The 13,197-nt window shown below is 28.3% G+C and overlaps 1 protein-coding gene across 2 annotated transcripts; it reads left to right on the top strand.

Annotated features, from left to right (window-relative positions):
• Positions 1 to 2,065: 2,065 nt before the first annotated feature.
• LOC100795419 (uncharacterized) lies at positions 2,066 to 4,439 on the top strand. 2 transcript variants are annotated; one of them, XM_014779018.3, is made up of 2 exons: positions 2,066 to 2,578; positions 3,506 to 4,439. In XM_014779018.3, the coding sequence occupies exons 1-2, from the start codon at positions 2,271 to 2,273 to the stop codon at positions 4,014 to 4,016; spliced, it is 819 nt and encodes a 272-aa protein (XP_014634504.1). In that variant the 5' UTR covers positions 2,066 to 2,270; the 3' UTR covers positions 4,017 to 4,439. The 2 variants fall into 2 exon arrangements, with proteins under 2 accessions (XP_014634504.1, XP_003532914.1); XM_003532866.5 differs by having other exon boundaries at positions 2,076 to 2,578; positions 3,533 to 4,439.
• Positions 4,440 to 13,197: the final 8,758 nt, after the last annotated feature.

The raw sequence follows: 13,197 nt of genomic DNA, 5'->3' as shown, positions 1-13,197 counted from the left end.
CTTCAACTCATCTTGTTGTTATACATAATATCAAAGTCAAGAAAACGAATTAGAAGAAAAATTTCCAACTTTGAATAGGGAGAGAAGCCGAAGAACCGACAAGAGTAACAAGAGTTGTACACACATCCAAGGAAAATGTTAAAGTGCATACTTTGTGTAATATTATTGGTAAGATAGTCAAAATTCGGTTTAGAGTTAGAGATTAAAAAAAAATAGAAATTAAAAAGTATAAGTCATTTTAGTTTTTAACTTTAGAAAAGTTTTGTTTTAGTCGTTGATTTTTTCAATTATTATTAAAAAAATTGATGGAAATTATTATTATTATTATTATTATTATTATTATTATTATAATAATAAAGTACCATTCATTTTATATATATGTTATTACTAGTGATAAATATAATAAACATGAATAAAATATATGATACTTTATAAAATATATTTTTATATTAAATTTAAGGACTAAATCCAGAACAAAAGTAAAGGGCTTACTAATCTTTCTTACCTAAATTAGTCTCATAAATAGAACATTAACAATACTTGTGAATTGTGATGGTATCCTAGTAAAGAAAGGAGCAAAACCTAATTCTTGTTCTCCAAGTATGAATGAGGATACAAGTATCCAGTGTTGAAGTTTGAATTTAACACTTTATGTAGTGCTTTGATCACATTGTCGATTAAATTAATTTATATAGTCAAAGAAGCAAAAAGACGATTTGAATTAGCAAGCAACGGTCAAATTAATATAACAGTTAATTAAAATTTGTACTATAATATGTGAACATAACTTGTACAGGCACTAGAATGAGATATTATGATGGTGAAAAATGTGTTCCTTCCGTAAATATTTGGGATGAACCCTCAATTTTATTTAATAAGGGGATAAAGGAGTAGAAATGTGTTGCTTCTCTTTTCACGTGTATCCTACGCTCTCAAAAGAAAATAATTGCAATAATAATAACGTACGTTTATCACTTGTATTAATTGACCATATTTTATTTTCCACCGTACCAAAAAAAAAAATGACCATATTTTAAAATGTGTTAATTTTTAAATGTACTACCTACCATATAAAAGTAATTTTTAAACGTGTATTTGGTTTAATCACAAACTTTGTGAATCACGTTTAAAGATTTTGAGAAGGTTTTGTTAGTTTAGTTTACGTGGCTGCGCGCGTAAATAAATATCTGTGACATTGTCTGTTAACTACATAAAGAACTAGCACTTGTATGGATCCAAAATGCAGTATTTATGTGTGACTATATATCTAGCTCATCCAAAACGTGTGTCTCTAAGCATATCAGCTAACGAAAGAAAGCACATATCATCAAAATAATGATAAATATTATATTTAAATGAAATATTTTTGTATGAATGAAAAGGGGGTAAAATATTGAAAAAATCTACGTATTAAATGAATCATGAGCAAACAATGCTTGTAAATTTGACACCATGTAATGAATGATTTTTTATTTAACTTTCAACATGTCCATCTTTATTTAATGAATGATTTTTTATTCACACTTCCAACAATTTTAATTATCTATATATATATATATATATATATATATATATATATATATATATATATATATATATATATATATGTGTGATTATATGATTAAAATAATTTTTATTAATCTTATAATTAAATTATAAATTTTTTCAAATAAAAAATCATTAAATTATAAATATGTATTTTGTTGATTGTTTGTGTTATATTTTATTAAAATTGAACAATTATAAATAGGTAATCAAATGATTAGTTCATGTTTTTATATATTTAAAAATATATCTTATTTTAATTTTAATGTATATTAATGGAGTATTAAGTGATTTGAAATTTTTATAAATATATTTTATACATAATAATAGATTTAATATATGCGCTCGCGTGTCGTGTACCATCTCAATATATCTCTCCGTAGTAAGTAGTTATGACTTACGACACTTCTTATTATAAGGACATGCTTTTGAGTTTTGACATAAAATGCAATATTATAAAACGCAAGTCCATAGGCAAAATTGGCAACATTTGTATCTATTCATCTAAATTTCATGGCCATGTTCGAAGCCACTCAGACACAAATTAAAATACTAAGTTAACAACAGCCTCAATTTGCATCATCATCAGAAACAACTCACAGACACAACAAAACAGAACAAAAACACAAATCTCTTCTTCTCTTCTCTTCTCTCTCTCTCTCTCTCACACACACAAATGAAAAAAAGCTAACATAACAATAATATCTTTGCAAACCATTAAGGCCATGGCTTTTCTTCTACCAAACGTCCAACCTTCTCTTTTAGCTCAATCCAAATCCAAGAAAGACAAAGCAAACCTTCACCAAACTCTCTCACCTCAAAAACCCACTTCTCAGTTTCCTATATCATCCACCACATGCTCTTCTTCTCTACAAACTTCCACTGCACAAGTTGCAAAAGTCAGCACACCACATGATAAGCAGCAACAACAGCCAAAGGATGAATTCTACCTCAACCTTGGTCTTGATGTCAGGACAATCCGTGAGGACCTTCCTTTGATCTTCATCAAAGACCTCAATTATGACATTTATAGGTATTCCTTTAATTCTTTCTCACCCCTTGTGACCATATTTTTTTCTTCGTACTTGTGACCATATATGTCTTCAAATTCTTTTCTCCGTGCTGTTTTTTTTTTTTTGTTCTTGGGACAAAACTCTTAAATACAGTATCGATGATAGTGTTAGGACTTTGGACTATTTTTCAATTAAGTTTGTCGTTTTACCTTGGCAACCATTGTCTTTGTTTTGGTAACTAATTAAAATTTCTTGTGATTAGCTAGATAAAATGCTGAATTTGATTGGAAAATAATATCAAAAGTAAGGATCCTTGAGCAATTAGCTCCAGAGTTAAAACAAGTAATCTCAGTCGTTAAAGAAAAAAAAATCAACAATTGATATTAGTTGCATATGCATAACAAATCATAAACATGTTAGACTATTAATTACTAATTCATCAACACTGAGATTAGTTACGTTACCCTCTTTAACTTTATAGAGGAGCCAAATCCCAAATGCAATTGTTTACACTAGTGGAAAGACACGCATAATAGTGCCTGTCTTTCCACACGTTATTTCTTAGAATCAGACTTTATATGCAGTTAGTGCGATTTTCTTCTTATTTTTAATACATTGAGTAGTCTAATTAAAGTAATTGACTGGGAGGTTAAAACAGAACAGTGAAATGATTTGCAACATCAGCCAAGGGTAAGAAAAAGTCCAAAAATAATGGAGAGACCAAAAGTGGGTATTGGCCATTATAGTGCATGCTTGGGGTAACATTCTTAATATTCCAAAAGTACGTTGAGAGCAAAAGATACAAAGGAGTTCCTTCTCCAAAAGTATGTTAAGCACCCTCCAATGAAATTCCAATAGTAATCCAAACATAGCTATAATTGTTATAGACAAATGTATCTGAGTTTTATCCTTTGCCTTTTTATGAATGTTCTAACTTTTTTAAGTAGGTTTTCATTGGAGTTTGGTTATTTCAGGGATGACATAACATTCATGGACCCCTTGAACACATTTACTGGGATTGAGAAGTACAAGCTGATCTTCTGGGCATTGAGGTTTCATGGCAAAATCTTGTTCCGAGAGATTGCACTTGATGTGTACAGGGTGTGGCAGCCTTCAGAGAATGTGATATTGGTCAGGTGGAACCTTAGGGGTGTGCCGCGGGTTCCCTGGGAGGCTAAAGGAGAGTTTCAGGGCACTTCAAGGTACAAATTGGACAGAAATGGCAAAATTTATGAACACAAAGTTGATAACTTGGCATTCAATTTCCCACAGAATATTAAACCAGTTTCAGTTTTGGATTTGGTTACTGCATGCCCTGCAAGTCCAAACCCTACCTTTTTGTGGGGTCCTGTTGATGCATACTCTTCTTCATGGATAACCTTTTACAAGGCAATTAGGGAGACATTGGATCAAGAAAGGAGTTTGCTACCACAAGATGGTCTAGCTACATGTTCATAGCTATGTATGAGCTAGCACTTAATGTTTCATAGGTTATTATGTATACATTAGTGTTTAATAGGTCAGGTATAAATATAATGAATTTGATCCATAGCATAAAATGGTTTTTCTTCAAGGACAAGAGTGTATATAAGGCAGGGATGCAAAAATGTTCAAGTTGCACACTTTGTTGCTGGAGGAAATGGGGATTCCTATGTGTGGTAAGCTTATACAGATAACATATATCTATATCTAGTAATCTTATGAAATTAATTTTAATAGTTGTTGAACAAAATTGATTCTTGTCTTTTTTTTTTATTCTCTTATAATGGTTGAACCTTATTATGGATCACCCTTATTTAAAGGGGACATTCTATAATCTCTTCTAGACTTGTACTGTATTGGTTTTCTATTGACAATTTTCATTAGATTGTTTGAAACTCAGTTTATGACTTTAGGATTGAGTACTAATTTGTTCTTTAATAAAATTGTTTTTTAGAAATCTTTACCTATTTCCAAATTCTTTTGGACTATTGTTGGTTAGATGAGTACACCTGATTTCATTCTCTACTTGATACATAGACCACGCATATTGTTCCTTAATTTCACTTGTTAAATAACTTGTATACCTATTTTGACTATGATATAACCGGAAACAGTACAGTATCCACATTTTTGCAATTCTGTTATAAAATAGTATATCACAATGATTTGGATGTTTTAATCTCACTTGACAGCATATAGTCAGAACAAAGAACGGTTTGTTGATTTTCATTCTGAAAAGATTAAAAAGTTATTACTTTGAAATCCACAGTGAGTGTGCATTTCTGGTAGAGTGCAAACTTTAGAAGTAGAAAATATAATGAGTGAATGGTCATTTTAGTCCTCAAACTATCAAACAATTAAATTTCCTTTTTCATAAGAACCTTAGGAATTTATCTCTCTTTTTATTTTTATTTTTCTATTTCCTTCTAATTACTTGAAATTTGTCTATTTCCATGTTTTGACTTTAATGCTTTTGACTATTTTGTGGTGATGTATGATAATGTGAAAGAAAACATGGTTGCAAAACACGATTTTGCATCTGAGGTCTCAGTAAGTTAAACCATGAACTGAACTAGAGAAACAACATTGCAACATCTCTTTTTTAAAAAATAATGTGATGTCCTATCTAAATGTATAGAATAAAAAGCATCAAAATGAAATTTGTCTCATTTGTGGTCTCAATATTTGAGCCTTTGCATCACAGTATAAGAAACTATTTGCAATTAGTTACTGCAAAATTTATTTGAGGTAGATAATTTCATTTGTTGGATATTTAAGTATAAGAAATTGTGGACATTTATATATTGAGATGTCTATTACATACAAGACTCAAAGTTTCAAACAGAGAGATAGGCTGAGCTTGTACCACTATGGAAATGTTAAGACATACTATCTAATTAGGTTTTATTCAATGCAATTAATTAAATTTAATGGATTATGCATTTACGTTTATCTGTTTCTTGAGTGTGTGTGTATATATATATATATATATATTGTACATAGCTATTGCTATGTGTTATTATTATTATTATTTAATTTTGAATTTTTAATAATTATAAAAACAAAACATTAACTCTAAAATAAAAAGGTGAAAACTTATGCAATGGAATTTAAGTTGAGGACAAAACACATTTTGGAAATTATTGAAGAAGAATGGGAATTAGTGACCAAATCCGCGACCACAACCATCTAAAAATATTCTTTGCTGGCCTAGCTCTATCTTAAGAGTCATCCCCTCCCTGAGAACCCTTCCAATAAAAAACTCTCATCACTCAGTATACAAGCCACAATAAAAAAAAATGGTCAAATCTAAATCATTTATAGGCTTACAAGTTACAAGAATGCAACTTCCCATCCTTCACCAACTCTTGAGAAATGCAGTTGTCTCTTTGAGAACTAATTGGACTGAGGTACAAGTGCAGAAAGAGAAAACTAAGACCCAAGTTATAAAAACCGGATCGGCCAAGCTGGTCCCACCGACTCATCCCAAACCCAATGTCTTAGACAATCCAATTCAACTATAACATCCAAAATATGATTCATCTTGTTTGATTCAATTGAGAATTTTTTTTATAATACCTATAATATAATATGTTAAATTGTTAATAGTTAATTATTGAATAATACATAATATTTTTCTTTAATATTATTTTTTTTATTTTGATAATAAAAAATATATAATAACTAATTATTATCTTATTAATCATAATATAGTATGATTTAATATTTGTATTTTATATATTTTTATCAAATTTTTTTATAATCATCTAATAACTTTTGTATTTAATATTAAAAATAATAATTTTCTTAGTTATTTAACTATAATACTCACAAAATAATTTATAATAATAAATGATTATATAATATTTACCGTTTGATCTAATAATAAATTTAATTTTAAAGTATAAAAATATAGATTAATCATATTTTATTAAATACTTTATATAATTATTTTAATTTTTTTAATGTATATACTAATCAGGTCAATGACCTACCGATTAGACTTTTAACCCGTATCTACCGGATTAATTACCTGGCCTATTTTCATAACACTAACTAAGAAGATAAAAAAAATTAAAGGAAAAATGCTATTCTAATATTGAATAGTACGGTTAGAATACATAGTAATTAGTATTTGTATAAAGTAAATACAAAAGAGAGGTCTAGTTAAACTAACTGACAGAATTAGAAATTAACTACCTCATATTAACTTATTAAGTGGACTAAGGTCAACTAACAACAATGACATTTCTACGGCTTCATGATAGTTAGCCTCACACCAGCCAGACAACATAATTTAGAACTACAGAATTTATTTAATATTTTTAAAATTTTAACAAATATTTTAAGAATTTTCATTAGCATTTTACTTTCATATTTATGCCACTTAAAATGAAGTTTTGCCTCTTCTAAAACATATTTTAAAAGATAAAGTAAAATTATTATTATTATTTGAGAAACCAATAATTAAAATCGAAATAATTTTAAAATTTATTTATATGTATATGCATTATATTAAAATGTAAAGTATGTTCTTCTTACATTTTTTAAAGCACATTACAATAGCCACCAATTTATCAAGCGAGGGTAATTTTTTTTTTTTTGAAATTACCAATTGGACGCCACCAACAAAGTGTTGTCAAGAGAAGAAAATTTCTTGAAAGGTACTCCCTCAAGTTTAGGTATAGTCCCTTCAGAATCCACAAACCTATTCACAAAGAATTGTCTCACTATATTTTTTACAGTACTAGGGTCTGTCACCCAAGTTCCATCCACCATAAGGACATTAATAGAATTCTACTTCCTCCTCCAATTGATAAACGAGTGAAAAAATCTGGAGTTGCAATCACCCTCTTTCAACGACTTTGATCTGGATTTTTGATGCAACAGAGACTCCGTACTTATTTCTGTAAGTAATTTTAAATATTTATATAAGTACTCATGTTAACAGATAACTTCAAATAAACCATAAATAGATTCTTTCAAAATGGAATCTTAATCTTACTTTTATTATTAAGCTTTTGTAAGTATTAAAGTTAATCATGAAGTGTGGTGAAATGAAAATTTACATATATTGTTTTACGACACTTGATTCCTTTTATAAGCAGATGCTTTAATTTTCCTTCTTTAACTCAATACTAATTAAACCAACAAAAAAAAAAGTTGACTTAGTATATATCTTTTGATTTCTCAATTTTGGACCTAGTTTTTTTTAGTCTCCAAAATTTAAAAGTCATTATTTTCATTTTCATAATTTGGAAAATAGCCTACTTGTAGTCCTTATCAGGGAGTCTAAAATGATTAAAAAAAATAACAGTAGGACCAAAAGGGACTCTTTTGAAATTAGGAAGACAAAAATAATAAAATCTTTTAAATTTAGAAAACCAAAAAGAAACTAGACCCAAATTTGAAGTAGAAAAAAATATTTTTGCCCAAAAAGTTTTGTATAATGGACATGAAGTGTGAGACGTTGGATTAGCAAAGACATAATAACATAATTAATATTGACGAACCAAACTAGAACACAACACATGCACACTAATCAAAAGATAAGTTATATTGGTTAAGGGTTTTGCATGATATAATAGTTTATGAACCACTGAATATAAAATAAAGTTACATGTGATATGCAGGGGTGTCCATACTCCATAGGATGAATTGAGGCACATTATGTTCATCTCTTTCCCGACTCTAAATTTTAAGCTAACCAATTTTTAAGACTCAAACTTGATCCATAACTTGATAAAATCCTATCATGTGTGTCAACAAAACTCGAAGTAGAACAATCTTTCTAAATAATAACTTAAGGAGCAAATAAAAGGAGAACCTGAGGCTTAATCTGCTCCTAACCCAACTTAAGAATAGATTTTCAATATGTCTTGTCTTCCTGTTACTTTTTATCCTGGGTTCAATTCGTAATCTTTGGGTGAAAACAGGTTAATTAGCAGGTTCGATCAAGTTTTGTACAATCCTAATTAATGTATAGAGTGTTTTTGGTCTATACTTTTTTTATCAAAAGAGTAAGTAGTTTTTCAACTTTAATATGTTTAAATGAATTTAATTTATAATTGAATTAAAATTAAAAATAAAATTAAAGAAATTATATACACGATGTGAAACACTTTGCTTTGATACCTCTGGGAAGCTGTGAAAACCATCCATTTTCGTAGAAGGAATAGTGATTACTTAATGAGAGCAAATCCACCGTTTCCACCCCCTAATCATGTTCTTCAAGCTAGGTTCTACCCTGCAATTATGAATAACGATATAAAAAATTATAATTTTAAAAATATTATAACTATTCAAAAAGAAAAATACTGAATAGGAGCATTTGTTTCAGTGAAATCTTGCATTTCTGAAAATCACATTCCTAAAAATATTATACCTAGGAACGTATAAAAAAAAATTATACCTAGGTATGTTGTTCTCATGGAAATATGTTTGGTTAGCATTTAGTTATTTAAGAAAAGAAATTATTCAATTAAAAATTAAAATATAAAAGTGAAAAAAGAAATGTAGAAGCATGAAGTAAGAATAGATAGTTAATTATTGTGTATACTCACCCTTCGAAGAAATAACAACTCAGAACATAGAAACGTGGCTCTCTTAAAAATAACATATATTCAGAACATCAATTTCATCACATTCTAATATTTATCCTCACCCTTTCATACTCTCAAAAATGAATTTTTAAAAAAATACTTAAAACAAACGCCCTTAGATAGAAATTCCATTTACTTTCTCAAAAAAAAAAAAAAAATCCCATTTATACTTCGCTCTAGAAAATGACAGTCTTACGTATGTATTGGATTAGGATATAAAAAATTTTAAAATGTTTTTTTATAAAAAAAAGTCTTCTGATATTTAATCAAAAATTATAAATAATATAAATAAGTATTATGGTATTTAATTAAAACTTTTAAGATTTTTAAGAAAGACAACAAAATTTAATAATATTTTATTATGATTTTTTTATAACTTATAAAAAGTATTTTATTATTTAAAAATATACAAATTTCGGTGAATTATTTTTAAGAATGATATCAATGGATTTCATAAGACCTTTTAATATAAAATATTTATCAAAAAATCTCACTTAAACCCTTGAGATTTTGTTAGATTCTTTTTCCTTTTTTCTATTGGTTACTAAATTTCATTTTGTCTCATCATTTGTGCCTCCTTTCCTCTTTAATTGTTAACGGTTTGATAAGTGCACCAAATGTCCAAATAGTAAAACTTAAAAGTTCGAGTGTCGAATTTCACAAAGATTTTGTTTTGTACTTGTATTGTATAATTTTTAATTCGTAAGGAAAGAAGTAAAGAGTGTAAAATAAGTAAAAGAATGATAACAACTAATGGTAGAGAAAATAATAGAAAGCAAAATAACTAATTAGAGAATTCAATTGAATGAGGATGTTAGGACCTAACATGTCTTGTTTGCCTAAGATGTATGATTTTTGGATTTTTCTTTATCAATTAGGTGAATTTATCCTACCCACACCTATTCGATTACTTGCCCCTGATGCCTCACAATGACAAACATATTTTATCTATCTATCTCCCAAATGCCTTTATAAAGATTCAATAGATAAAATGCATGAAGCTTTGATTATAGATGTGTGCTTTAATGTATGGACATAATGTTATCATCCTATGTCTACCAATGATTTCATTATGATATCTTTTGTTTTTGTTCTATTAGAAGTTATTCTCTGTTGAACGTCTAACCCCTAAAACTGATACATGCATATTTTTTTTATATTTTTATTAAGAGTTACCCTCTGTCAAGCATCTAACTCCTAACATAATGTAAAGATAACTAATGCACGAAATAGAAATAGAAAAAGACAATAGGATAGAAAACACCTGTTGCATTGATAAATATCGAGCACATCATACATCTTTTTGGCTTTTTAGTCCTGTCAAACCCTAAATAGGAGTTTAGCCTCTCATGGCCATTAAGGACCTTACACTGAAATAGGGATATAAGAATTGGTGGAGGAGAAGGGATGAAAGAAGGGAATATAAAAAAAATGATGAGAAAAAGAAGAAAATTTCCTAGGGAAGAGTTCTCAGACTTTAGGTATGTATGAGAGTGCTCTGAGACTCGGTGTGTCATTTTCCTTTGGCTTGACTCCCTTTTTATAGTTGCTGGAGTGGACTTGGGCTGCGTACTCGCGCTTAGCGCAGATGCCTATTTTCGTGCTTTGCTCGCTTAATGCAAGTACCAATTTTCGCGCTTAGCGTGCACTGCAAGCGCGTCTTAGGTTGGGCCTAGTGCTCAAACCTTCATTTTTTTTTTGTATTTTCTGCATCTTTTTGCTTTTAATCCCTCCATTTTTTATATCTGCAAACCGTAAACAAAAAATATCAATTCCTAACAGTTAAGCATGGACAACTGCTAAATAATTATTTTTAAAGATATTTTAACTCTATTTTCATAAAAAAAAAAAAACAACTCTTATTTAGCAGTTAACATGAATATTCTTCAAGATGCGTATGTCATATATTTCTCATATTCTTTTGAAATAAAAAATGTCAAGTATATTCTTCCCCTATGCACTTTTCCCTTTGTTTTCTAAATTAAATTAATGTTTGTCTTATGTGCAAAGGTTAACCATGTTTTTCTTATACTACTTATGTCAATAACATGCTTGATACAATGTTTTTGTGACTGTCACCCTTAATTTCATCATCTACATAGCTCAGCAACCCTTATACTAATTTTTTGCATCCCATTTAAACATGTAATTATATTTATTATGAAATAAGTAATTAAAAAAATCATAAAACTTATTAATAATTTTAAATCTATTGTTCAAATCCAAAAGTGAAAAATGAGAATATGTTATTAGAAGAAAGGTTAGGATATGAAGACATAAAATTAGAATCAATATAGCTATTAAAATATTAAAAAATTATATTGATTTTACTTTTTTTTTATCTAAACCTTCATTTTTTATTATTTTTTTCACTAACTTTTATAAGTTTGAAAGCGTTTTTAAAAATTTACAAAATCCTTTTAAATATTACAAATCTATATAAAGTCATTTCAAATCTTTTAAATTCTTATTATATAAATCTATTAAAATTTAAACTATCATAAAAATCTTATAAAAAAATTTAATAAGTCTTAATATTTTTATATAATCTTTAAAATTTATAAAAAAAATTATATTAAAATAAGCTTTTAAAATCTTAATCCAATTCAGCGTAAATGAATATCTGATGAAAACAATGAAAAAAGAAAGTGCTATGATAACTTTTCTAATAGCTATCCAAAAAGAGCCGTGCTACATAAACTTTTTCCCCATAACTCTGAATAATCAAATCTAACAGTAGAAGCTTTATATAATGGGCAAGAGGCTCGAGATGTTGGAGGTGCAAGGACATAATATCGACATATTAACCAAATCAAGACCAAGGATGAACCAATCTTAGGTAAATTAAGACCAAGAATGAACCAATCCTAAGTAAATTACAAATGTTAAGGGTTTTGCATGACAACATATTGTCCACACAGTCTAAATTTTTTTTAGGTAAGACATCTTTTCCCACTATGGATGCACGTCATTCCATTCTATGACCCCATTTTTGCTTTTCTGACTCTATCTCTATCTATCACTCCAAAGGACTTAAATGCCCTTCGGTGCTGAAAAATGCTTTTGCCTTGCCATCCAAAAGCATTGCAAATTATTCAAATAAGTAATTTCCAACTAGGAACGTGCATAAATTCTCAATTCAGATTGCTGTATCTTTCACAAAACTAAAAATTCGTGCAGGTTTTACAGATCCATTATAGCCTACGGGTAGTTCAATCTATGCATAAATAATACAATTCGGTCATTTGTATACCATTTTTGTACATCGTTTATATATCATTCAATTAATTAGAATCTAAACATCATATCATCCAGATTCTATTCACATTTAACTATTTTATACTAACCTCATATTATTTTTTTAATTGACCCGTACCTCAAAAATATGAGTTGAACAAAAGTTATTCCTTAATTAAGTATGTCAAACTAAAGTTATTACTAAGTAATTTACCTATCTTATTAAATAATAAATTGAATCATTATAAACCAACCAAATTTAAAGAAAGTATAATGATTTACTTATGCTTTTTCATAAGAAGTTTCAAATGAGAGAAGAGAATCATATTTAAAGCGTAATTGAATAATGGAAGTGTCTTTTTCAGTAAAAATTGAATCGTACGTATATATAACTTTGCGAGCAATTAAAATTCTTTCAACTAGACCTAATATCTGGTTGGTTCCAAATAATCATATGTACTAAATAATTGAAATGTTTATACCTTTTCATAATCAAAATAATCTGACTTAAACCACCCAACGTTTAAATCAATTAATATGAAATTATTTCAACTTAATCAGAAATTTTAATTTGAGTTCTAAGTATACGTGTTTTATCATCCATAATTATTTTATTTGACTTCAATCATGACCTTGAGAAAGATATTTATAGTCTAAATTAAAAAAAAAAATCGAACTTGAACAGAATTTACCATAGAGAACACATGTGGTGTTTAGAAAAAGAGAGTATGCGTGTGGCCTTTTATTGAGACTTATGTTTGACATATGGTGTCATTGGCTGTTTAAGATGCCTCACGTTTTGAGCCTCTCAGAGTGGC

The sequence above is a fragment of the Glycine max genome, chromosome 8 (assembly GCF_000004515.6).
Source record: "Glycine max cultivar Williams 82 chromosome 8, Glycine_max_v4.0, whole genome shotgun sequence".
In the NCBI taxonomy this organism is placed as follows: domain Eukaryota; kingdom Viridiplantae; phylum Streptophyta; class Magnoliopsida; order Fabales; family Fabaceae; genus Glycine; species Glycine max.
This window is presented reverse-complemented; position numbering and strand designations above follow the sequence as displayed.